General features: G+C 40.0%; 1 protein-coding gene across 1 annotated transcript in view; it reads right to left on the bottom strand.

The window, feature by feature from the left end:
- LOC139296353 (piezo-type mechanosensitive ion channel component 2) overlaps window positions 1-27,025 on the bottom strand; it is a 76,958-nt gene that overhangs the window by 23,152 nt on the left and 26,781 nt on the right. The window contains exons 8-28 of the mRNA XM_070918735.1: window positions 24,646-24,820; window positions 21,464-21,583; window positions 20,652-20,687; window positions 19,941-20,058; window positions 18,905-19,086; window positions 16,966-17,217; window positions 16,188-16,308; window positions 15,014-15,207; window positions 14,414-14,562; window positions 13,458-13,631; window positions 12,229-12,270; window positions 11,602-11,634; window positions 10,538-10,851; window positions 7,583-7,743; window positions 6,080-6,256; window positions 5,674-5,796; window positions 4,609-4,809; window positions 4,320-4,524; window positions 3,575-3,676; window positions 3,278-3,443; window positions 220-463 (exon numbers count right to left, since the gene is read on the bottom strand). Coding sequence (XP_070774836.1) covers window positions 220-463; window positions 3,278-3,443; window positions 3,575-3,676; window positions 4,320-4,524; window positions 4,609-4,809; window positions 5,674-5,796; window positions 6,080-6,256; window positions 7,583-7,743; window positions 10,538-10,851; window positions 11,602-11,634; window positions 12,229-12,270; window positions 13,458-13,631; window positions 14,414-14,562; window positions 15,014-15,207; window positions 16,188-16,308; window positions 16,966-17,217; window positions 18,905-19,086; window positions 19,941-20,058; window positions 20,652-20,687; window positions 21,464-21,583; window positions 24,646-24,820 — 3,289 coding nt within the window. The remainder of the gene's footprint in view (window positions 1-219; window positions 464-3,277; window positions 3,444-3,574; window positions 3,677-4,319; window positions 4,525-4,608; window positions 4,810-5,673; window positions 5,797-6,079; window positions 6,257-7,582; window positions 7,744-10,537; window positions 10,852-11,601; window positions 11,635-12,228; window positions 12,271-13,457; window positions 13,632-14,413; window positions 14,563-15,013; window positions 15,208-16,187; window positions 16,309-16,965; window positions 17,218-18,904; window positions 19,087-19,940; window positions 20,059-20,651; window positions 20,688-21,463; window positions 21,584-24,645; window positions 24,821-27,025) is intronic.

Raw genomic sequence — 27,025 nt, 5'->3', positions numbered from 1 at the left:
TCTTTAAATATCTTTGTTAACATCTTTGATTTCACACACAGGCCGTGTTAATATGAACTTCGCCCAAACAAAGATGTTTTTCCTTTTTCTTTATGCACATTCAGATGTTTTACAATCTATTATAATAATTATATCGCCTAATACGAACAGTATGTAGGATTTGTCTATCACATAGTTAATTAACTTATCTCGATATACAATTTGAGATAGACAACTCACAGACAAAATGTTCTTCATGGTGATTACAAAGACGTTGTAGGCGATGAGGAAGTCCCAGTAGTGGAGGATCTTTTTGATTGGTTTGAGCAACAGCTCACCGCCAAAGAGCAGGAAGTAGAAGCAGGCCACCAGGTATCCCATACAGAAGACGCTGATGCGTGTGGTCCCCGTGATGAAGATGATGGTGAGGACAAACCAGAACAGGTAGCTGAACATGATGACCTTCAGCATGTCCAGGTAGGATCTACAGGATAGTGATGAAACCAATACGTCAGCACTATTTTTACAACAGATTCAAAATTCAACAGATACATTTTTTTTTGAAGCCTTGGCTGCTCCAAATGTCAGAGAAAGTTACTGTCAGAAAAGAATCTGATGTTCAATACCCAGAGGTGACGTAAACTCACATCCGTAAACACAACATACAGAGCATCCTCGTGATGCATTCATGTCATGTCAGGAGAAAGGGAAGAGTGTTCACGCATTATTCCGAAACAGTTACCCCGACGGTTAGCCCTGTAGTCACACCTCATACATGGTAACACAGCTTAAATTAGCTGCTGTTAGAAGTTCAACAATGTATAAACGTACTGTGAATACTCTTGAATGGGAGCACCATCAGGTTTATCCAACCCGGCTAGTCTGTGATGTAAAGTGAAGTAAAAATCAAGTGCTCACTTGCTGCTATTTAGGAGGAAGTTTGTATTTTGTTCTTAGTTTTTTTTCGTTGTTACTTGCTGTGGGTGGGGTTAGAGTTAGTGTCAAAATTTTATTTTAATCTTATAGCATCTCAGTGGACCACTTACTAGCTTTCCCCAGAGCCTTCAACTGCCAGTCAGTTAACCATCTGTTATTACTAGAGCTCCATACTTTTGTCGCCTGATAAAAACAGAACCAACTCTGTGACATCTGAGCAAACATATTCTGATGAAGAGCGTGAGGTGTGGTTGAAAGCTCCAGAAAAGGCTATCAAGTGGACGTTGAGTTAAGAAACTATTTTTCCCAGAGGTCAAGACTGAACTTTCACGCCCTCTCTCAATTAGCACAGCGAGACAGACAAATATTTACATAAACATAGAAGCTGGCTTTATTGTTTATGTTTTATAACATTTCTTCTTTCTTTGACTGAGAACTGGAAAGTTCATTTCAGTCACATGAAGTTGGAAGTGTGGACCCCCGGTCAGCTGAGCTAAGCTGCTAATAAGGATGCATGTTTACCACATAGTAAAAGTCAAAACAACATTTCAGTTCATTCTGTTGCTGTGTGCATTTTCCGCCCATCAATCACACTTAGTGTATCACTTAGTGTCAGGACACCGGTAGGAGTCTGATCAATGAATGAGAACCAGAGCTGAAACCCGACTCCTGTCACTCAGCACAGGTACACTACATGCATGTCCTGCGTGTGTCTAACATGCTAAAAGCATGCGTATGGATCCTGTGTTGTCATGTGAGAGAGCATTAATATAATGTGTGGAGTGAAAACATAGGAAGCAGCGTGCACTAATTTGATGGCAAACACGGGACCACAACAACAGCTGCCCTGTTTGGGAAGCAGCTCTGATGAAGTGGGTTTGGATCGGACGATGCGTTGATGGGCCGGAATAGCTGAGTGAGTGTCCTTCTTCATCAGGGGGAGAAAATACCTTTTCCATACTTAAAAGCTATTTATTGAGTTAGAGTACAGGGCAAAAGCGTCTGAGTCGCGGAGTGACGGACAGAGTGTTTTTGTGGATTATGGATTTCTCCCCCACCCCGTATCCGTAATTCGATCCTGGAGGGAAACGATGGAATAAGTGCAGAGCTGCTGTGGCGTGGACAGACGGGCTGTACAGCTCTCTTTCTCTCTACTAGGGCTTGTTGATGGACACAGAGTGCGTTAATAAAAGACTTGTCCACTTTGCGCATCAAAACAGTGGAATGTGAAGGGCACATAATCAATGACTGTGGACAGGTCAGGATGCTCTCGCTGTCTTTCTGACTCGCTCTCTCTGTTCTTCCCTCCTCTCTTCACTCGTTTTTATGTGCAAAGTCAGTATCTCGCTCTAGCTTCAAATGTCGGACGACAGCCAAAATTCTGAATTATATATACAGTGGGTATTCGATAACAGCTCTCGCTAAGCTACTGACATGAGCTACTGTCATCTGTCAGTTTTTTTCTTACCTTTATTTATCTAGGATAAGGGATTTGCTGAGAGAGTGTGTTCTTATTCAGCACCACCCCACTTAAGATTACAGTTACACGGTTAGCAGCCAAGTACAACAACAGTTTTCTACTGAGTCGGCCTCCGAGCAGCCCGACTGGAGAGACTGTGGTGCACAGTGAGAGCCTTATTCAACTGTGCCTCGGTGGTGGTTGCTGAAATGAGGAGAATGATGTGTTGTTTTACTTTTCTAAGACAAAGTAAGACAAACCTCAAACATGTTTTGGCTGGTGCTTGCAGATCACAGTGGATCTAGAAACAGATTGAATGTTAAATTAATAATACATTTCTGAGACCATTATAAATAGCATTACAGAATTTAAATTAGCATCAGCCTCTTAAAGGTATATTAATTCCCTATACGGTATTACAATTTCATATAGGTGTACGATCCAGTAAAGCGTAGGCCAAAAACAGGCATTTCTGCATTGGCAGGAATAAATTATAACAATGGTAATACTTTAAAGTTAATGTTGTAACTGTCTTGCTGCTCTAACCTGATAGCTTTGGATGCTGATGATAAAAACATTTAATAGTGTTGCTTGTTTTGAACACATTTCACTTTTGACTTAATTGTAGACATCTAACATCATGAAGCATCAATTAAGCCGGCTACTTCACTTCCTTTCCATTTCCTGGTCTTGTTGTCCTCCATGTTAATGCCAGTTCACTCGAATGGCACCAAAATTATGACAACGTTTTAAGTGAATCTAATGTAAAATCTAATTGAAATATAAGTATGGGATCCAGTGCCATATACCGAATCAATGTGGCCCTAATAGGAAAACATTCTCGAAAACATTCACTTCCTGCTGCAGCGTGAACGCAGCATGATGTCAGTGTAAGCTCTGTACCTGCAGTGGATGAAGTCGGGGACAGGGTTGTGGACGCTGAAAGAAGCTGCGTCCAGGTCTCTGCAGATCTCCACGTTGTCTCCAGCCATGAGGCGGACTGCCGCCTTGTTCTCATCTTCAAAGACCTGCCTCTGGAGAGAGGCACACAGCAGCAACATGAAGTCATCTAGAAAAGAGGTGGAGGGAGGAAAAATCTTATTTCCGCTGAACAAATATTTATACTTATCACCACCACTACATATCCACAAATTAGGAAAAAGTGGTTCAAACTCTCTAGAGCTACACAGATACACATACAGATGAGGAACGATGAATTGGGTCTGGTGAGGAAATCTGGAACATAGAGCCACTTGACCACATTGGAGTCTGTAGTAGAGTTGGGAAACCTCCAGGGATAGTCTGAAATTAAAACATGCACCATTGTCATCGGACATACGTGTAAACAACATGAAATGAACAATATGAAAAAATTTTTAGTGGGGCACTTTAAAATGACAGGACTGGCATTAAGAAAAAATAAAACTTAAAGAAAATGTACATCACAAAGACAGAGGAGCTTTTATGTCCTTGTAAGCTGTATTTTTGTAAATATGTGAAACAATTTAAGGCCTCAATGGCCCCCCTGTATTTTGTGAATAAACCTTGATGATATCACCTTGATAACATAGTTTTATAGTTTTTGACAGTTTAAGCTAAGTTATCAATCATAGAAGGGCTAAATGAATACTTAATGGACAGAAAATTAACTAAAACACCAAACATTTGTTGTTGTCAGCTTCTCAAATGTAAAGATTAGCATTATAAATACAGTACTGTGGATTTGGGACTATTAGTTAGACAAAACAAGAAATTCAAAGATGTCACCTTTGAGAACTTGTAATGAGCATTTTATATACTACATGATAACTTAGTTGACTGAAAAAATAAATGCTAGATTGATTGCTAATAAAAATAGTCATTGATTGAACACCTGGCTGTCGATCTCTTTCCTGTGACAGTCTGGTTATTGTAAATACAATCTGGCCGAGTCAATCACACAAACCTTTACAGGCTGCAGGTGGGATCCCGATGCAGACAAAGTACTGGAAAGTCAGCATGCAGGCCAGGAAGCAGCAGTACTTGGGCCAAATCTCAGCGATGGCTTTCCTCCTGCGTTTATACATGACCGCTATCAAGGCGAAGGCATGAAGCATGGCATAGAAGTCCATGCGCTGCCCGATTACATTGACCACCAACAGCAGGCACGTCTGAGGGAAACACATGAGGAATATACACATGAAGCGACGGAGCTAATATGAAACATGTATTTGGCTCTTTTCGCTTGTCTCTACCTCGAGTCCAAACTTGTAGAAGAAGTAGTTGATGAAGTATTTGATGAAGCTGACGATGCCGATGTCCAGATGCTGCCGCGTGATATCATGGAAGATAATCCTGGCAGCCGGAGGAGACAGTTTGTTCCTCAGTCTGAAGTATTCCTGGTGGCGGTAGATTGTCACCTCGAACGCTAAGAGAGCCAGCATCAAGAGGTTGTTCTGCACAGACGGTGACAGAGAGAATATTTTTAAATATGTATTTCTTTTGTTGAAAACACAGATAGATAGATAGATAGATAGATAGATAGATAGATAGATAGATAGATAGATAGATAGATAGATAGATAGATAGATAGATAGATAGATAGACAGAATATTGAAATTATTTTTGTCACTTATCAAATAAAAACACCAAAACCTTTTCTGATTTCTGATTAAAAACAAAGTTGTGTTAAATTTCAGCCACTGGCTAGACTTAGTAAACGTTTTAACCCATTACTTTAATTTCTGGTAACTTATGATGGATATTTTCTATAATTTTATACCCAAAACTCAGTTTGAATATGCTGTAATCAAAGTTTATTTGATTATATTATTTTCACTTTATTAACATAATATTGGAGGCCCTTTCTGCTACGGTTAAAGGAATACGTGGACATAGTGCACTACAGGGCTTCGTGGTTTTCTGGGGGGTTATGTGAGGGACTGTTTCTTGGCCAGACTGTTTCTTCTTCGGCTTTTGCACAGATTAAACAAATGAGATATAATGTGTTAGTGGGCTTTAGAGATGCTGGTAGGCAGATTTGGTTACCCTTGGAGCCAGGCCAGCTGTTTGTCCCTGTTCCCAGTCTTTGTGCTAAGCTAACCAGCTGCTGGCTCCAGTGTCATATTCAACGAACAGATATGATGGCGGTATCGACCTTCACTTCTAACTCTCGGCAAAAAAGCGAAAAGGTGTGCTTCCCAAAACTATTCCTTTAACTGATTCCTTTATTTTCATGATCATTAATTGTTCTTCCCTTGCTGCGATGATATCCTGTATATACTGCTAACTTTCAGCTGATGTATGGCTCCATCCCTCACCCTGAGGTATTCCAGCAGGTCATTGGACTTCTCCAGGCCAAACCACATGGCTGGATCCACAGGTTTCACATACAGCAGAGACTCCTGCATCTCAGTCTTCTGGTCTTTTGAGTAGCTTTGTGGCTGCGGACAGAAAATATAAGTGTCGTTGGCTGTGATGAAATGCAAACTTGCTTTAAAGGTATTTACCGTGCCATGTCGTCCCAGCCGTAATATTTACCATGAAATAAATATCTGGATGTAGTCAGGTGTGTGATGTGTGTATGTGTGGTGCAATAAATACTAGATAGGACTCTTATGAAACATAAACAAATTGATTCTTAGTACAATTTAAGATAGTGAGGATCATGTTAAGCAGTATGTAGTGTATACTCAAGGTCAAAAAGCATGTTCTGATTATATTTACCATAGAGCAGTTCTGGGAGTACGATGGCGGGTTTATAGACTTCAGCTGGTACAACATTTTGCATACGATGATGACACACGTCCAGACAGTGCAAACACTGGAGGCAAGGGGCCGATACTGGCTGTAGGGCAGTGCGAAGGCCCAGGACGCCAGGAACACATAGTTGAACAAAGACACCTGCACGGGAGACAATGCAGGCGATGAGGACAAAAAAAAGAAACCAGCTCACATAAATCCTTTTTCCACTGACACTCTCCTTTTCCTCCTCTTCCTCCTCCTCCTCCTACAACTACTAGTATATAATACTTTTCTTGTATTACTGTACAAGGTTAAAAACACAGCACAATACATGAAATAACTGATGTAAAGAGTAAAGAATCATGTGAAGCAAATAAAAAAATTAAAAACACATAAAAACTTGAGGTCAAGAACCATCAATAAAAGATCATTACATAAGTCTAAGTCTATAAAGGTGAGTATTAATAAGAATCTAATAGACTGAGCCTGAGGAGCTTATCCAGGCTAAACCCCTCAGTCAGTTTGTTCCAAAGTCAAAGAGACCAGATGGCAAGAAAACTCAGATCATTTTTCATCCAGAAACTATAACAGCTATTACAGTTTGCCCAAATACCCTCAGACTATTATCTGGCTAGTCTGCGGTGTAGTAGAGAGTCCTGGTTCATTTCAAATTGGTTCAAGTTGGCTAAGTGTTGCAAGAGATCAACTTATTTTATACAGCGTCTGAGCAATAAAATCAACCGAGAAAATCTGAGCATTGGCTAATGTAACTGTGGGTACTTGTGATTATCAATGCGAGAGCGTTTTACCTCACAATTGTATGAAATGTACTTAGTTGTGGAAGATGGTGACATGACAGTAGTTTATGAACAAACAATTAAATGCAGCTGTCATTCATTTTACATGTAGAATCCAACATACTAAAAACCACGAAAACCACGCCTGGTTGAATTGTGCCAGTTTAGCACACGGCCTAACAATGTGAAAACACTCAAGAGCTTGATTTCTTGGATAAAATCCACTTTGCAGAGTCAGGGTTGTTTAGGGTTCTGGCACAACCTCCCCTCCATGTAAGGTGCACGGAAAAGCTCTCTTAAAAGGGTCAAACTCCAGCAACACTTGCACTCTGAGTTTTTCTTTTCTTTTTTTGTTTTTCTTTGGTTGTCCAAAATGGATTTACAGTGAATGGACATTAAACGCTTGAATGTGTATTTCTCCCATTAATCTGTTTTATACACACATTAAGAGAGAAGAGCATCGTGGTTAAGATTTCCTTCGTGATTTTAAACGCAAACTCAAGGTTCAAGGGCAAGAAAATAACTGCGGGAACATCTGGAAGTCTTAAACGTTACCACCTGTGATGACGGGCTACTGTAAAGCTGACCAGTCAAATCACACTACAATTCATTAAGTGGACATGACTACCCGTTGTTGCAGATACTGAGTTTAGTCTCAGTTTAGTCTCAGCACCTCATCCTTTCATACCTCTCTGACAGAAACCATGACAATGTAGCAGGACACGATCTTGATGATGTGGATCTCCAGCAGCCACCAGATGAACAGCTGCAGTTTGTGGAAATACTCCAGGAACTTGAGGAAGAGCACGGTGAGACGGTCGACCACCAGGTGCCATTTATTCTTCAGATCTGAAGAGGAAGAGATAAAAACCAGATACACTTAAATGGAAAAACAACAAGAGTGAAGAGGTGCAAACGGAAAGTGTTTCCAGGTTCCACCTCTTCATTTCAGTAGCGTGTCCTCTGTTTAAACACTATGATCCCTCTTCTGGCATTTAGCTTACATGTCCTCTAATACACCAACTCAAGCTGGAACAGACTGATGATATGATTCTCTCTTTACACTTCAGGAATATGTCTTTTTATTGTCAACAAATCACATGTAAATACCAAGTAAGTCAGTATTGTCTGTGTAGCCCAAGTCTGATATATCTTATTCCTCTGTGCCATGGAGCTTTAATGCTGTCCGAAAACTAATAAAGCACACAAATGAGCCACAGTGTTGCACTGGTTGGCATGATTCTTCGTAATGCGTATTAAATGCGTATTAAAATAAAATAAAAATAAAATGTTTACTTTCTTTAAGTCGTGTCCTGGATGGTTAGATTGTATTTCAATATATATTTTCCAATAAAAAATACACTAAAAGTCTTACCAAACTACATCTAGAGGTTGTCAGAGACACATTAGACACATTTAGTCAGTTAACTGATTTGTCTATCAAAGGAAAATACGTATTCTTTTTAACAAAAAGTGGCAAAAATTCAGTAATTCCAACTCCTCATGTGATTTTTTTCTGGTTTTCTTTGTCTTCTATTATAATAAATTGAACATGTTTGGGTTTTGTTGTATAGGTTGGCTAAAACAAGACATATGTCACCTTGGGTTTTCAGACTTATTATATCCCAGCATTTTAGAGGCCAAACGATGAATCAAGAAATAATCTGTAGTTTATTTGATAAGCGAAATAATCGTTAGTTGCAGCCCTGCATATCATCTTCAATTCATAGGCGGTATGTACATTGAAACTAAATCCAACCAGCAAACATGCAAATCAGAGAAGAAATAAGGTATTTATTGTGTGTTAAATGATTCAAATGGGAATGACGTGTATGACAGTCTGCATTTTATAGAGGCAAAGAGAAATTTCAATGTGTTCTGAAACTGTAAAATGTTTGTTTTCCCATATGCAGCATGTTAAGGTGTGTGGAAACATACCTAAAATCTGCATTAACAAACAAATCCCACAGTGTTGCGTTAATTACGTGAGAATGAAAACTTAATATTTGGTTTTATATTCTCACAAAGGTTATAAAAACTCAAGCCACAGTTTGGTGGTGCGCATAAAGCCGTATTATCTCAGGTTTTAATAGAGGCCTCATTGTTTGGATAAGAAACTCTGAGAGAGCATATAGCTTGTATAGCTTGCAGCTCATTATGAACCGAGAGGCCCTGCAGGGTTGTGTTTTATCACCTATTTTATTTTCAGTGTATATAAACAACACTTTAATTTAAGACCAGTGTGACTGTGTCTGTGTAAATATGCTAACGGTGCAGCGCAAGCTGGCCTTAGCAGGACGATGTAATGGGTGAAAGTGAGCACTTGAGCTACGTGCTGTGTCAGAACAGAAAACTGGAGGTAAATCTTACTGAAACCCAAAAATCTGCAATAGAACAGATTTTTACAGCTTTGCTTGGGATGATTAATGAGTGGCTGGTGAGAGTGCAGGCAGCAGATACTTGGGCAGCAGACTGAGCTTCTCTAACAGAGCTTTGGCCTTTAAAGATTGTATGCAACATAAGTCTTCTGAGCAGACTGAAGAGCTACAGGCTGAGAGAGATCTGAGAGAAAAGGTCCCTACACTCGCGACTGAAAGTGCTCTGTGCCGCTACATAACAGCACATGAGCCTCGGCTGTAGACACAGTGAGGAGAGCAAACGCGGCCAGTCGTGTGGGGAAGCTTTAATAGGAAAACAACAGCATCACACACAAGAGCTCACATGAGATGCTGTGTTTAAATACAACTCTTAAAACACGATTCAGGAAAATTGGGAGAGTAATGATATGCAACCCATTAAAACCCATATAAGTGATCACATGACACACATACCAAGTAAACCATGAGGGTGTTTTAGTATGTGACAATTAGACAATAGCATTTTATTCAACACTATGCTATTCTAAAAGGTGCACTAATTAGTACAGTACCACGCTGGAGGACATTGTTGGGTTTGCTCAGTCACTGTGATTATAAACAGTACAAAACAAGGACAGCAAAGCTAAAAGCGCAGCAGATTCCCATTCAAAAGCTCAATGCACAAGTGTTGTTTTTAGTAGTGCAGACTGGCTGCATTTGCCATCTGCTTCTTCATAAAACAGTGACTTGGGCGTGACTCTACGGCAACTGAAGGGGAGGAAGCTCGGACTAGAAGGTTGAGTTTCCAGTATATAGTTATAAAAAGTAAAGTAGTAAATAAAAGCTTTACATTAACATTAGAATCAATCTTATTTACAAGTCGTCTACTAAGATTATTATTGAGGTGTCTCACACTCTTCTTGACAAACCTCCATCTCTGACAAAATACTCTTTAAAACTTTAAATTGGGATACTGACACCTTTGGAAACCCTGAGGCAGCAATTTGACTGGCTGTAAGTTAGAAAGCGCCTGCTTGTGGGAACAGCACCTCTGGCTTTTGTGTTTCGTTACAAGTTCTCTATATTTTAATGGTATTGATTTGAGAAAAATACAAACTACTCCAGTTCGCCACACTTTTTTTTGCTTGAATTATTCCAGACCTCCGCGAGCTTGAGAGGGAGGTTTGGCAACATGAAACTACTGCAACTGAAATTACATCACTTCTACTATTACTGTAGTTGACTGGCAGACAATTAATCAACATCGTTCGAGAGCTGCTCAGTACCTGAGCTCTGCTCAGTGCTCGGCTCTGGCTCGGTCCCCGCGCTGCAGTGGTGGCTCTCCTCTGTGCTGGACTGCCGCAGGTCGGACAAGCTCCCGGGCTTCTTGCCAGTCATGTCACTGTCATGCATCACCACCACCAGGGCCTGCTCCTTCTCCTTCTCCTTCTCCTCCATCCCCCACTCCCCCTGCTCCTCCTGCTCCCTCTGCTCCTCCTGTTTTTCCTCCGGCTCCTGTTCCTCCCTGGGCAGCGTCACCTCCACCGAGCTGGCGCTGAGCATGGTGAGGTCTGCCAGGCTGCCATCGGTTCCCACCAGTCTGAAGACATGTGAGAAGTTATTTCACACAAAGACACATGCAGACTCACACACATATCTGTATTACTATACTTATGAGGACCTTCAATGGATTTTACTTCTGTTTTTAATTAGAGACAGCAGAGAGGCGACGTGCAGCTAAGGTCTCCAGACGGACTTGAATGGGGGACGTTGCGGTTATGTGAAAGCGTGACCTACTCCTTTATCATTGTGAATTAAAATATGTGTTCTGCCACCAAAGTAACTTTAACTTTCCTAGAAATCAATCTGAATCTGATCTTAACGCTAAACCTCAAAACAGCAATAATTCCACGTATTTAGGGGTTTTCCTCGCATTCATATCTATTTGAAGGCATTCTGTCCTCATAAGTATGTAAATACAACACATATATATGGTCCAGGTGATTCTCACAAGGCTCCGATGCAAATGTTTGGATGGGAATCATCAGCTCTGTGTCCACTAACTGAACAGCAGAGCAACGTTTCATCAGGCATTGTAATTGATAAGCAGTGCACATTCCTTTTGCATTCTTTAAATCAATCTGTGTTGAGGTTTTTTTGGGGGGGGTCTTTTGGTGTCTGAGGGATTTTCTTCTTGCAGCAGATAAATGGCAGTAGCTGAAGGGAGGCATTAACCCTTTAATTTCTTCTCAGGCAATGGAGCGAGGTCAAAGGTCGGGTTTGGCTTGCATGAACCGGCCGCATATCAAGGCAAGCATTTGGTTATCTGTCATCCAGTGATCACACTTACTTGCTCGGTTGAGTGGGAAGTTTTTGCTTGATGCTGCTCAGAACAATAAAGTTACACAGATGTCAAGATGAACAGTGCGGAGAGAAACCGACAGAGGCTGCAGGCTGAAACTGACACTTAGAAATATCCACATCGTTTCATTAAAATGCATGAAAACCGGCCAAAAGGATCCTGTGGTTTAAGGTAGAGGAGCTTTCTCAGGAAGGGGGTAATTTTCTAGGGTTCAGTGCAGAAAAGGGATCACTGGCAAGATACTGGAAGGGAAGAACAGTTCTTTCAGATTCAAACATGCTCGTGTGTGAAACTATTGGAGAGAAGTAGAATTCTTTTATTGGGGAAAGAGCTGGGCTGGAGGAGGGTTAACATTGTTAAGAAAGATAGCAGAGAAATAAAAAAAGAGAAGGCTACAGGCAAAATAATAAAACCCCAAACCTGAAAGCAAACACCATTCATGTCAGTAAAATACTTAAACTCCTAGATCATCAATGTATCATCATTGGCCAAAACTGGATAGATGGGACAAGTCAGTGTGGGGGGAAAGGACATATTGCAACAGGAGGAGGAAGGTGAGACTCAGAGGTGAACTGGGATGGTGATGGATGCCACAGAAATCGAGCAGATACCCACCTATTCATGATCAGATAGACACGCCCACTGACTTTAGCGTGGCTGTGAGAAGAAGGGGTGGCAGAGGAGAGATGGCAGCAGGTCACAGTGAGAAGCAGAGCAGAGACGAGCTAAGCAAGCGGCAGCGAAACAATGGAAAATCCACAACAACACGGCAATAAAGTTAAACACACCACGCCACAGACCGTGAAAATGTGGATGTTATAACATTCAACAACACACAGAGCGCACGATCAACGCACAGAGCGACAGATGTGTGATGAGAACAGTGGTTATAATGGGCGTTTAACGGGGTGTGAGATGAATAGGGATGAATGCTTTCACCTCACGCTCAAGTAAGGTCATCGGGTTTAACATTCTTGTGTAATGGCCGTTCTTGGAGAAAAAGAAATCAGTTTTATTGTTTATCAGTTCAGTGGAATCAGGTGGTCATGAAGCTCCAGTTTGTGCCTCTCATGTATTATGACATTCGAGTCACAGAGGGAAGCAGCTGCTTTTCTGAAAGACGCACGTGTTGCACACTTTATTATGTTGTAGATGATGAGACTCTCCTGACCATCTGGATGAGCAATATTATGTCTGATGCACAATAAAAAAGATTTTCAACTAATTTCTCAAGTTGTGAAACTATTTCTTAGTTCCATGTTTAACAACCGTCGAGGTTTTTCAAAGATCGCCAGGAATTTACCTTTTAGAAAAACAAATGCTTAGCTCTTTGACCCAAAAGTAATTATTCTTAACTCAAACATTAATACGCGAGAGGCTCAAACTGGAGCTAACTGCGATCAGGTGTTATTATATACAAATTTCTGATGATGCAAGTTTTAATTAAAAAGTAACAAAGTTACTGAACTTTTCATTTTCCACAAAGAGTAACAATGGGACACATTATGTTGCATTGGACATCAGTTTGATTATTTCATATGTGATTTTGCATACATTTGACAAATTTTGAGATCTATTTATTAGGTTGGTGCAGTTTGACTTAGTATTTCTTAGAGTGATTTGAAGAAATGAAGAGAAAAACCCCAGAATATCTATGTTTTACAGGTGCCAGCAGTACTAGTGCCTTGCATTACAACATAACCAATGGATAACTGCAGTCTGGGCTGATGCTCATTTTCAGCTGTAAGAACCCATGAAACAATATTATTACTTCCTCAGTGTGAAGTATTTTATTTTGAAACAGGATGCTGGGGTGTGACATTACGAAACAGAACGCTTCTGACCTGTAGATCGTGCTCTGCTCTTTGGCCACCACAGCCTGGAGGTCGGTGAGCTGGAGGAAGCGGTCGTGGAAGTAGTGCAGGTGGAGAACACACACCAGCAGGAAGGAAGTGGGGATGAAAATCCTGGTGAACAGCTCGGGGACATGAAACCTCTGCAGGCCCAGGTCATTCAAGCTGCATAGATGTTGGAAAAATTAGAGGAAACAGGAAAACATGAGACTTGAGCTTACATCTTTTTTGAGGTAACTGTCAATGAAAGGTGAACCAACAAAAGGTGAATAAAAAGTCAAAGTTCTTTTTAACGATGTTATATGCATGTTACCTGATGTTAACTGCTTGAAAACAGCTTGGTTGCTTTTAAGTTTTAATCATAAGCCTGATATGAAAATGAAACTAAAATCTCTTAAAAAGCTGCATTTTGCTGAACAATTTTGAGCAAAGTAAGTTCTGCAGTTAATAATTTAATAATATAATAATTTTAGTGTTCAAATAACAAATTCCTATTTTAATGTCAAATTAAATGCCACATGTTCTGGTTCCTTTGATCCTTCAACAGTAAGAATCTTTGAGCTTTTTGTCTTTTTGGTCACAGCATCTCAAACTACATTTGTTTTTGTCGTATATTTTATCATACATAGGGTAAGTACAGGTAACTCCTCATTACGAAAATTAAACTGTGATAGTTACACCAACAGATCATTTCTCAATAACCTGTTAAAGATGTAAAACATCTTTGATGTCATTGTGATCCAGCTAACTGTCACTAAGCCTGCACTTTTGCAGGTTTGGGCTTAAGGACTTGTTGCTCTGACAACAGTTGCAGATAAATTTTAAACCAGCCTAAAAAACCCCCAAAAAAGATCAAGACTCATGTCCAGTCGACAACGTTCTAATCTGGATAACTCGGTTATCCACGAAGGGAAGAGCGGTGCCCTGTGGCGCTCAGCGGAGCTCACCCCTTTTCGTCCATGCTCAACATCTTTGACCAGAAGGGTAACGAGCTTCCAAATTGGAAGGTGTAGACCAGGGTGAGGACCAGCATGGTGTACACCACCACCGACATCCAGAAGTACTTCAGGATCCTTCTCCACCACTCAAAGTGCACCTAGATAAGAATGGATTTATAAGCAAAAGAGGTCATCAAACTTTGTTGGTCTGAGGATTTGTGCAAATGAAAGAGTAATTTTCTTTTCTTTTGTCATGGTCCAAATTATTCCATGAATATTAAATTTGTGTCTGATTTTCATATACATGTGTACTGTGTATTATATGTATATGTGTAGCCATAAAAAGTGGTATTTAGGATTTCATTTCAACTTTGTGTGTGTTCAGTTGTGCGCTTGAATAAGAAGATACAGAATGTATTTAATGCATTTGGAAAAAAGTTTCACATTGAAGATAACTGAGAGGAAATTCAAGAGACACGTTGGGAATATGAGGCTAAAACACGAAAACAGGGTTGCGCACATTAACGCAACACTGCATGTAACTACAAGTGTCACATACATCTGATGTAAGAACGCAATAATGTAAAAGGCATGGAATGGTTTTGGTACCTGATAGAGCGCCACACAGGAGAGGAACATCATCATGTAGATGATCTTGTACATGACGATGGTTCCCTCGAAGCTGACGAAGAAGAACATGCCACCGCAGATGTAGATCCAGTATTTAATCAGTAGAGCCATGACCATGTTGCCCAAAACCTGCATGATGTCCTGCTCCCCTCCCTCCTCAGAATCCTCTTCCTCTATAAAACACAGCAGCGAATCAGAAAACTCTGCACTACCTCAGCAAAACTGACTAGCTTTTTTTTTCCGGAGCTTACAGCTGAACCATCAGTTATTGCAACTGAGCTGATAAAGACTGTGAGATGTGGTTGAAAGCTCCACAAAAAGCAAGCATGCAAGTGGACCTTGAGTTGAAATTACTTTGTCAAACTACTGTTCCTGAGCTTTTTGGCAACACTTTACTTTAACACGCCCTATTTAAAAGCATTATATAAACATTTAATAGATGGTTTACAACACACTGTAATGTAGTTTAAAGCACATACGAGTGTTTGTTAATGTACAATATTTGTCAGCAATTAGAACTTCTCCTATGAAGACATATTTTATAGTGTCACAACTGTGTTTTACTACATTGTCATTCATTACCTGTTTATACAGCAGACTCCACTTATGGGTGCCCACAGGAGGAGTTATACTTGTTAACAAATACATTAATAAACACTTACATCTGCTTAAAACTTCTTATTAAGTTATAAACCATATGAAATATTCATACACTGCTTATAATTGCTAGTTTAGGGGGGTTAAAGTACAGCCTTACTAAAGTTTTCACAAGTAAACAACCAAAATGATTCTGATTCTGATTCTGATTCTGAAAATGGTGTGAAGTGGGAACTGACTTACTCAAATAGTGCCTCAATATCTAAATGAAAACATAACAAGTTTGTGGAACATACTGGAAGGTGAAAATGCAAAGACTGCCTGGTAGATTGTGAATGAAAAACTGAAATAGTTCGAAAGAAATTATAAATAGTCTTATCTGATTCCAAACTGAGGCAAGAAACCTCAACCTTTCGATCCACCATCTATAAATGTTTAAAGTAACCAGCCACTTTCTCATTACAGGTGCTGCTAGCAGTTGGTGGCAGTTTCCAAATTCAATTGCTACTCCAGTATTTCTACTATAATCTAAACAAAATAAGAGCCCAGAGTTTACCCTTCTTCTTCTGATCCTCCACATGAACGTCTGAGAGACCAGCGCTGTCTTCCTTTTCTTTTTCCCATCTCTCCGTGAGCGTTTGTCTCAGCAGCAGCCAGAAGCTCAGCATACACAGGACCTTCACACAATAAATACAATGTTTAGACAAACAGATGACCAGCAAGAAAAGAAAAGATGAACTAATAAATCCTCTGCATTTACTTTAACTTGCTGAGAGCCCATATATGTGTGGTCAAAACAACATGAGAAGATATATATATATATATATACATAAATCAGAATTGAGTTTCTAAACATAAATTGGATTGTCTAAACTTCAACTGACATTTAAAATAAACTTTAAAAACACAGTTTGATGTGAAATATAATTGCATCTCGTCTCTCTGAAGGGATGAACACATGCGCTGTTTAATAAAACAGCAGCATGGGTGATGAAGAATACATTAAGGCCACTGCAAGTCTGCGGTTCGCCTACTGATGCATAGAATCTCATTCTACACACAGTTAGGTCAGGCTCAGTGAAAGTCAGTTTAATTAACTGGCTATTAGAGAGACACAGTTTGACAATGTTTAGTTTCAGAATCTAAAAAGTATATTCCATGAGCTGCATGCAGAGTACACCTTGCATTAGAAATCCTTGCACATATTAGAGCACATTTGTTGTAACTCAATCTAAAGGTCAGTTTTAATGATCGCATGGATTCATTGTAGACAGAAATACATGGCAGTGTCAAAATCAAGAAAATTCTTTGGCTAGTAATTTGAACTCCCAAACCTTGGATGAAAGTGAGTGGAAAGGGTTATTCTTCTTTACAAAGAATCCTGAGTATGCTTGGTAGTCTTCTTCTTTGTTCCCAAAAATCTCAAAAGTCCAAATGTACTGCAGAACTATCAGCAGGTTTCCGTAGGCCACCATGAAGGGAGAAGACAGCATGGCGTAACGCCTCCGGTCCCTCACCATCCACAGCATGCAAGACCACATGAGGAAGACAAACGTCAGCCAGCTGACGTACGTGATGCTCCACGCCTGAGGAGGACAAATCACAGAAAATATAAATGCAGAAAGTCTGCTGTTGTTGTTATTTGTTGTACAAATATTTGTGGACTGAGCCTGGGCTGTTTTTGCTCAGTTTTCACTCCCTGTATTTACAGACTTATGACACACCTACGCATGTCAAATATTTCAGCATAGTTTTTAAAGTTTTATGCAATTGTTCGGGTTTCTTGCCTGCATCTCCACAGGTTTGCAATGCAGACTAAATAGCTGTGAATGAATGGACAGAGGAGAATGTGTCGTTTTCCTATATTCTTTTGGTATGTATATGTAATGAGTTTTGGCACTACAGTTCCCATCATGCCTTGGGTGAAACCTATGTGTATTGTTGCCATTCAGTCAGAGAGTTAGCTGTTTACACTGACAACTATCACCTGGATTACGTTTGATACAGAAGAAAATTTGATTATTTTACAATCCTGACCAAAGACCTCCATATTAAAGACTGTGTCGTGGTATGTTTTATTTAAATTAAGCAGTTCTTTCGATTATTTTTTTTCTGCTTGTGAGCACAACTAAGTAAAATAACTGTGAACTTTGCCTCAATGCTTTCTATAATTACTACCTCATTTCTTAGTTCTTTCCTGGAAGCTTCCTAAGGAAGTTATTAGGAAATTACAGCCACCTGTTTCTCAAACTGAAGGTCTAAACGTGTACATCCTCTCCATGCTGCAGAGATTAAAATTCTGTAGTAGAAATGCTGAATCCTGGTGGGAAAAGGGTCTAAAAATACCTAAAAATATTTAGTTTTTGACTGCAAAACTCCCCTAAAGTTGCTTAAACTATGACCTTTACAGAAAAACAATACCTGCGTGTCCTCAATGACAGCTTTTTACTATTTTCTTACTTTTTGTTTACTATTGTTATTTGTTTACATGATTTCTAAACAGATTTATGGACATGTGTCATTTGTGACATCCAGCACTACATGTACCTGCATGACATCTGTGTGTGAGAGTCAGGACAGGATGCAATATCTAAGGTGAAATGCGTCAATTGGGGGCTAAGGGTTCATTTGGTTTTATTCCATATTAGTTTTTTGCAGCTATGCACAAATGTAAACATGGCTACTTAAACTCAGACTTTCATTTATCGCATTTAAAGAAAGATCCACTGTCAAACAAAGTAACTGTTACTCAACTTTATTTAACTGTGATTCATCCAGGAATGTTTAAACTGAGAACAGATGCTCTTTTTCAAAAATGTCCTGCCACACATTCTGCTGAAGAAGCTGCCCAGTACAACCACAGTTTCCTCTTGTTGGTCAGCCAGCGGCTCCACTGGAGCAGAGAGGGGTTCGGTGCCTTGCTCAAGGGTATTTGATGTAAGTTGATCATTTACTAACCGTTTCCAGCAGGTCTGTGGCTTTAAACGTGTAACTTTCTGGTGCGTTCATGTCACGTCAAATTAAACTATAAATATAAACCGCAAGCTGGAAAACACTCACATCTTCATTGTAGAGGTTTTAAGAAGTAGGATATGTTTTACTGTCAATTACATTCACAACTCTACTTAAAGAGAGTCACTTTTGACAGTTTGTTTTTGGTCAATTTTAAATTAATAAATTAAAGTGATTTTGGATGTTTTCCTTTCTAAATACATGACACAAATGCAGCATAAGCCAACTTCTGTAACGCCATCTGTGGGCCGCGTTACTCACCATCATGGCTATGAGAGCACAGATGTAGCTCTGTTTCATGATGAAGTGGAAGACTTTGACCGCCGCACTGACTCCTCTTTTCTTCATCCCATCCTCTCCTTCCTCCGACTTCTCCTCCCCTCCCTCCAACTGCGAATCCTCCGGTGGCAAACACACTTCATACACACACTCATCCTTCTTCTCTGGTTGGACACAGAAACACAACTCACTGTTACTAACAGTTACAGTACTAGTAGTAAATGCTAACGTGGGCATGCTAACTTTCTCACAATGACAATGTTAACATGCAGATGTTTAGGACGTAGACCATGTTTACCATCTTAGTTAGAGTGCTAGCATGCTAAGATTTGCTAATTATCACTAAAGTTAGACAGAAGTACAGCTGAGGCTGATGGGTGTGGTAAATGAAAAGTCAGAGGATCACCGGAGTTATTCAAATTGATCCTAAGCAGGTCGTGAATGTGTGTACCAAATTTACAGTTGTTGTGTACAGTTGTTACGATATATCACTAAAAGCCAAAACTGTCAACCTCATGGAGGCACTAGAGGAAAAGTCATGTGATCACCAAAGTCAGTAGGATTCATCCTCCGGATGTTTGTACAAAATTTCATGGCGATTCATCCAATAGGTGTTGAGATACGTCAGACTGGACCAAAGACAGACCGACATCACCATCACGAGAGCCGCGTCGATAGAATGGCTAAAAATGTGTAGTCTCCAAGCCCAAAACAAGACTACTCAAATGAGTTATTTTCTCAGCCTACAAAACTCATTTAGAGTCACAGAAGGCTGTCGAGTGGGTTAGCGTGAAAATGGGTTAGCGTGAAAATAAAACCAACCGTAATAGGCATAACAGGGTTTCCACATGGCAGCAGTGCTAGTTTAGGATGTAACTAGAGACAAGGACTTCTTCTTCTTCTTCAAAATGAGCTATAATTTAGTTAAGTGTTCTTTCTACAGTCATTCCACCCCATTTTCACATCATTCACTTTGATCTTTTCAAGGACAGACAGAAGACACAGGTAAAGAGCTCACCTGTTTCATCACCGGGCTGGTCCATTTTATACTGGGGGGTGGAGTACAAGTCCAGACAGACTGGTCCATTATCAGTCGTGACGAACTCGAAGGACGTCCCGTTTGAGGTGGGCACAGCCTGTAGATCATCATCATAAATTACAAAGACATTTCAGTAACAGAGGAACAGGTTTGTTATGGGATCACACTACTGCACAGCCTTCTGCCCCAACAAAGGCAAACAGGAGTAACTGCTTTTTGTGTGATTCACTGATTTAGCAGCTGGATATTGTGCTTTTTCACCCGAAAAAATTGGCTTTTTGTTAGTTTCAGTGTGTTTGTTAGCTGCTTAGTTACCACACTTTGGCTTTGTAGGGCAGTAAAGGGAGTTTTTCTACTTTTCACACTGCACATTCTTTAATTTAGACAACCTGCCTTATAACCCAGCTATCTGACATCTTCCATGTTTCCAACTCAGAGGCACTAGAGCGAAGTGGCTTTATGATTTCAGCTTCAACTGAGCCGCTGCAGTTCAGTATGTTCAGTCTAGGCCGAGAGACACAGTGGGAAGAGGAGTTAAACTTGATTTTTTTAAACACAGCTTAAGATTAACCCTGTTCTATGAGGGTGCAGTGTGAAAAGTACTTTGCAGTGATTCATTTTCTTGCAGCAAGACTGAGGGGTGAAGGGGGGGGAGTAAAATGCACAGATTTAATCCAGAGCATCCCCCACCTCCGTTGTACTGATGCCATCCTGGGTGGAGAGGAGCTAGAGGGAGAAAAGAGCATACAAGGCAAGGTGCGTTATCGATGAGCTGCTGAAGTCAAAGGCCTCCTTGTTCTTTATAGTCGCTGATAAGCAGGAACAAAGACGAGCAGCACTACTCTGTAAATCGAGCCCATCGCTCATCTGCGTCTGCACACCCTAAAAGCTTTTAAACCTCAGGAGGTGGCCGGCGGAGACAGACTACGGACCTTGATATGGGAACAAGGTCAGAATGTGTGTGTGTGTGTGTGTGAGTGTGTGTGTCTTTCCAGGGATGAGTCTATTACGATGGCGAAAGCTTGGGTAAAACAAGAAGTGAGCATTGTGAAAACAATCAACAACTACAGCTTGAGTTCACACTTTAACAAAGAGTTGGTTTCCTGTTTATTTTTGACAGTTATTGCACTAAAGCATCACAGGAGTTTTCCACTCCATTGTTTGTAAGCTAAACTGAACCAAATTGTTCCAGGCCAACGTCAGTTATCAGTTGTAAGACTGAAAAAAAGGAAATGTGTTATTTGGGTTTTTAGCAGCCAAGCTTGTTGAAAAAAAGTTAAACACTTCAGAAGCTGAAGAAAAATATTTTAAACAGATCTTTAAACAGATCTTTAAACAGATCTTTACAAGGCTGTTCACATGTTTCCCACGTCCTAGAAAACACCATTTCTTAAAAATGGGATCCCATATATGTATTATGCAATGGTATGCTGGGTGATTACTTCATGACCTGTCCAATAATCAATACTCTGTTAGTCATGTGTGTATTAACCCTGACGTACGTTTTTCTCATCTGTGCCCTGTCGTGATTCCCACCACAGCTGCCTCTTCCTGTTGGCGGAGTTATTTGTTCTGTTTCCGTCCAGATCTTCCTCCTCGCACATATCGTCTTCCTTGTCGTCCTGAAAAAACATGAGGCAGTTTGGAAAATATATATCTTCACTACTGAACTTTGAAGTCAGTCCACTATTGTGCAACAGAGACGATACTCTCAAGAATCACAGTTTTAACCGTCTGCTATTGAACACTGTTTTACAGTGTAGGAGTGCAGTATTTGAGGAGGAGTTGGATGACCTTTTAAAAGAGGAAAATGTGTAGTTTTACTGTAAATTATTAGCATTACTTACCATTGATTTTTTCTATTTTATTCAAAACAAACAAAGTGTCATCTTGGCAGTGTCCAAGTGGTTAAAATACCACAAAATACTGAAAAAAACTGCACAGAAATTAATTTACTCGCAGGCTCTTCAGCCTTCAAGACATGTTTTCTTCTACGATTCACATTGGTATGAAAATCCCACTTGTTCTCAGTGCAGTTTCCCGAGTTTTAGGAATTCCGAGTGTCAGTATCTTCGGACAAGACAGGATAATGCTGTAGTAGAAAACAAGACTATTGAAACAGATTAAATTGTAAAATATCAGGGCTCAATAACAGATAAACACACTTGTTAAGTCTGTTATTTTCTACACTAAATATCTTATTATCAGTAAAAAATTTGATTTAGTAAAATCCATTAATACACTGCAGGTTTATGCTGAAGAAGACGTTTTCATTGTTGGTTCTAGTTGTGTTTCTCCTGCTGGTTATGGTGCTAAATGTGTTTTCCTTAGAGATTAAAAAATGTCAATCACACACACTTGTGGATTCAACACAACAATTTCTTAATAAAACCAACATGAAGCCCAGACTGCACAATCTAAATGTTTGCGTTATAACCAAATTATTACACTGACGCTATCATGTGTTTCCGGTCTGCAGCCAGATATAGATTCCTCGTGTCTGCCTTTAGATACTTTTATAAAAATGTATTGAATGAATCTGTTTTCACAGTTTTTATTGCCTCTGTGAACTACTGCTGAATAAACACAGAAGATGGACTACAAATCAAGCAATAAATCAATTCAGAAATGGTAACAGTGCATCCAGATTGTTCTTGTCTTTTTACTGAAGATGAGGTCCATCATGATCTGGCATCTCCACCATCGACCAAACCTGTCAGCTGCTGATTTATCTCGTAATCATGTTTTATTATTAGCTTTGTCTAAAGTGTAAGAGTAGGTGAAAACACACACACACCCACCCCCCTCTGTGGAGAGATCAATAATGCATACAGCCCCACAGGTTTACAGGGAAGTATTGACCCCTCTATAAAAACACTAATCTATAACTCCATTACAGGACAGAGGAGCTGAGCCTCGAGCTCCGAGGAGAAGGAGGACAAGTTGAATTCAGGAGCGTCTTCCCACATTGCATGACATTTCATTGGTAACTGCAGTCTTTCCACTTCAGTGGTGGTAGTTTGTATCAAATAAAGGCAAAGTCTTCAATAACGATTAGACACTACTTAGTCTATCAGTTATGAGATAAACCCCCCCTAAAGGGTCAAATCACCCACGAAGGACACATTTTCTCATTTTGGTATTTAGTCATGCAGATAGTTTTGGTTTTATTTACCCAGGTTTTGGTCTATTTTAATATCTGCTTCAGAAACAATTAAAACAACTGGAACTAATTTCTAAGAAAGAAACAGTTCTTATGAAAACATTTGACGGTGTGTTTGGTCATTTGGGTGAACTGATCGATTAAGTTCAGTCAAAATCAGGTGAAAAATCAGGTGCGGCTCTCGTCATTCAGAGTTTAAAGGTTTGACTTGTAATTACATTAAAATGTGCGGGATCTTTTTGTTCTTTCATAGTCAGAGTTTATAATCTGAAGCACCTGTCAATTAGACTCGCTAGTGTAAAACTTTACAGTAACTGACCGCAGTTTTTAATTAAAATCATAGTTTAATGTGTAGACATTTGTACAATAACTGCATCTTCACTTCAAAAGTCATAAAATTTGGACAAGTGGAGTTGTTATGTAACAGTTAGATTTTCTTTATTCCCTATAAAGCACTGGAACACTGGAACATGGAGCCATGATGCATCCTCCCTTCGTGCTTTGTCAAAATTAGACCAGCAGTGTCTCAGATAACACCTGAGCTACGGCGGACAGATCCAGCCAGCGATCGATCGTCCTGGAATCTTCCATCAATACAGTTTCTCTGATCACGAGGCCACCTGGCTGCCCATTTAATTCAATCTGTTTTCTATTTCAGTTCACTGTCTGGAATTTACAGAGGAGCCGTGTGGAGGTGTAGCGTGCCGAATTCGACTAAACATCTTTGACACCCACTGGACTGCTTGCATCCACCCAGTTTCTCATTAACTGCAAACCCAGCTGTCTCTTAGCAGGAGCTCATTCAAGTTTAACAGCATAAATATTAAACACTGTTTATGGGCAGAAAGGCACGTTATTTTATCTGGAGGTGAAAATCTAGATCCATTCTTGGCATTTCAATTTTCTGCCATTATTCATTTTAGCTGTGATTTTGTGGTTAAGATTTGTAAATTACTCTTTGTCACACACATTAGCCCTTTCTTGTCTTGTATTTTGTTTTCTGGTTACTTAATTGCTTTGCTGCCTCTCCCAGAATCAAGCATGAACTTTGTGCATTTAACTAAGAGTTGAAGAGAGCGATAGTGAAAACTGAATGACAAAACGTGCATTGTATACTTGTCTATTCAGGCTATTTCTTCCTCTATGATTGCTCAACAGCACTGCAAAATCAGTGTTCTCTCTCTATGATTTTAAAGAAACCAAGGACAATATATTTCTGATAGCTGAAACATTTTCTCTCTCAAACTCCAGAAAAGATCTCATAATGTCTAATTTTGGCCACTGAGGTATAGGAACAAGAAAAGGACATCATAAAACAACAAATAATTCCAATAATAGTAGTATTAACAGTAGTAATAGTACATCACAAATCATTAAAAACGCTAAATGACTAAATGTAGTTCAGTTTTTGCTTTCCACGTGATCAAATTATTGATATACTTTAAAATAAAATGTCACACTGCTGTGAACTAGCTGTCTACTCTCATGTGTTTTCATTGCGTTTCTGTCTGCTGTCCTCACCGTCAGATGATCGGTGGGTTCCTGCAGCCAGAGGCGGATGAGCGTGGCCAGGGTGTAGTAGAGAATCAGCAGCATGATGGGACTCACAAAGTGGTACCACTTCCGCTCCGGGTGCACCATGAGCTTCCATGTGTAGGAGCAGTTGCTCTGAACAATGGGGGAGATGCCAAATACACTGCAGAGACAGACAGACAGACAGACAGACAGGTATGTGAGGATAGGAAAAGGACAGGATTTTAGTTGTAAAATCAGGAACTTAAGAGTATAAATTTGCAAGAAACAACATTGTGTGTAAAGATATACATAAATATTGACCACAAACAAAGCCTGACATTTTAAAATAGAGGTCAACATAAACAGTCATTCTGGCGTAGGGCTGTGATTTCTAAGCAAGATCACACAATTTCATTCCCAGAAAATATTTCTCTCTTAACTGCCCCTCAGATTAAAGGCCACATATTTGATGGTCCCGGGTTCTCACAGGTAAGAATTTGCTGCTTTTCTTCGTCTTTATAGTAAAATTAACATTTTGGGGGTTTGGATTGTTGATTGGACTTTAGGAAATTGTGATGGGCAAACAGGCCAAACGATTAACAGAGTAAATAATTGACAGAATACTGTTTGTATACTTTATCCTAACTAATTAACTTTTTACTTGACAAAAAATATAACCTTTGTTCCTTGAATTTATCCTTGAAGGTGAGTTTACAATTGAACTTAAACCCTTTTTAAATCTAGTATAATAGTTGAGAAAAATAGATTGGCTTTCTTGAATCGTGTTCTCATTGAGATGAGTGTATTGTTCAATTCATTACATTCAATTCAGCACAGGAGGCCTTGGGTTCTCCATCTTTAAACGTTACAAAAGAGAGTAGGAACTGCAGAGTCATGCTGTCTGTGCTGGGTACTATCAGTGGTTCCCAACCTGGGGGTCGGGGAGAGGGACATCTGGACTACCTTGCTTAGCCTGTTGCCACCGTGACAAGCACCCTGGATATGTGGCTCAAGATGGTGGATGGTTGGAGCTAAGGGTAAGTCCAATTTTGCTAAAGTTTAGTTCAGTGTTAAGTGGTTTCATCATGTAATTCTTAGACATTTGATAAATACAGGCCCTGATAACAGGTATATTGTCATGATTAAACTACCTTCAATGTACATATCAAAATATACTGTCAAGCAACTAAAGTGTAGAAAGGCAATTTACATCAACAACAACAATGTTAAAGTATCTGACAGTTGACTTGCCCTCATGTAAACAGCTTTATAAATAAAGTTTAGTCGCTGGCTTTGATAGTCACTTTCTGCTAAATGACATTCCTGCAAAAAAAACCTTCTACGCCCTAACTGTGGAATCTGGGAAATGCACTGAGGCTAGAAATCTGTTTGTAGCACAAAGGATGAAATATGATTCACTCCTTTTCCTCTGAGCAGAATAAAGGTCATCTGCTCAACAGGAACTGCACTGACGTATTCCAGTGACAACCTCACTGATTTAGATGTCTCCTGTGTCTTTTCTTTCTATGCCATGTGGAGGAGTGAACACCCCCCTCTGACCCCATCACACTTCCTGAAAGGTTTCTTGTTGCGGCTGGGGAAGGCCCACTGGTCACGTGACTGGGGACTTCCATTGTAAGGAGGGGAGGCAGGAAGTGGAGTGGAAGCCAGGCCTCTCAACAGTCTCATTCAACACCCGGCCGACAGCAAGGCCAAGTCACTGTCAACAGGCACAATTAGGGCAGGCACTGAGGTGGCCTATTGTCCAATGGGGGATGCACATATTTATGTCCGCAAGAGTTTCCCTCTGACCGTCTGAGGGTGTGCAGAGAGGAAACAGGCCGGATCAGAGGAGAACATGTTACTTTTATCATCACACTGGGCCTCAGTTTTCACGCAGCAGCAGACAGAAATACCTCAGCGCTGTGGAAAGTCAACATGAACGCATGCAGAGACGGCACATGATGAAATAGTTGTCCAGTACATGTAAAGAGCTATCAAAGAAGAATTCGTGTTGGCGTATACCTTCCAAATTTAGGACTTCAAATACACAAATGAAGAGCTTCTTTGCAACATGAGAAGTCCACTGTCCCAAATATTACACCCACTCTGACATATTTACTGCTGGAAACTAAATGGAGCAAAAGTTAGTGTTGAAGTTAAGAGTCGTCTTTGGGGATAATTTAGCTTTTATTGGCAGTATTTATGTTACTAAGTAGTTTGGATCAATGGTTCCCAACCTTCGTGCCCCAAAGAGATCAAAGTATCTGGTTTTTCCCAAACTTTAAATATTTTTAGAGGCCCAAAGAGTGAAAAGTATCAAGTATTCATCTAACTTTAAGTATTTTTTGAGGCCTAACGAAGTAAAAGTATCTAGTATTTCAGG

This window comes from Enoplosus armatus, chromosome 14 (assembly GCF_043641665.1).
Source record: "Enoplosus armatus isolate fEnoArm2 chromosome 14, fEnoArm2.hap1, whole genome shotgun sequence".
NCBI lineage: Eukaryota > Metazoa > Chordata > Actinopteri > Centrarchiformes > Enoplosidae > Enoplosus > Enoplosus armatus.
The sequence above is the reverse complement of the archived record's forward strand: the minus strand, read 5'-3'. Positions and strand labels throughout refer to the sequence as shown.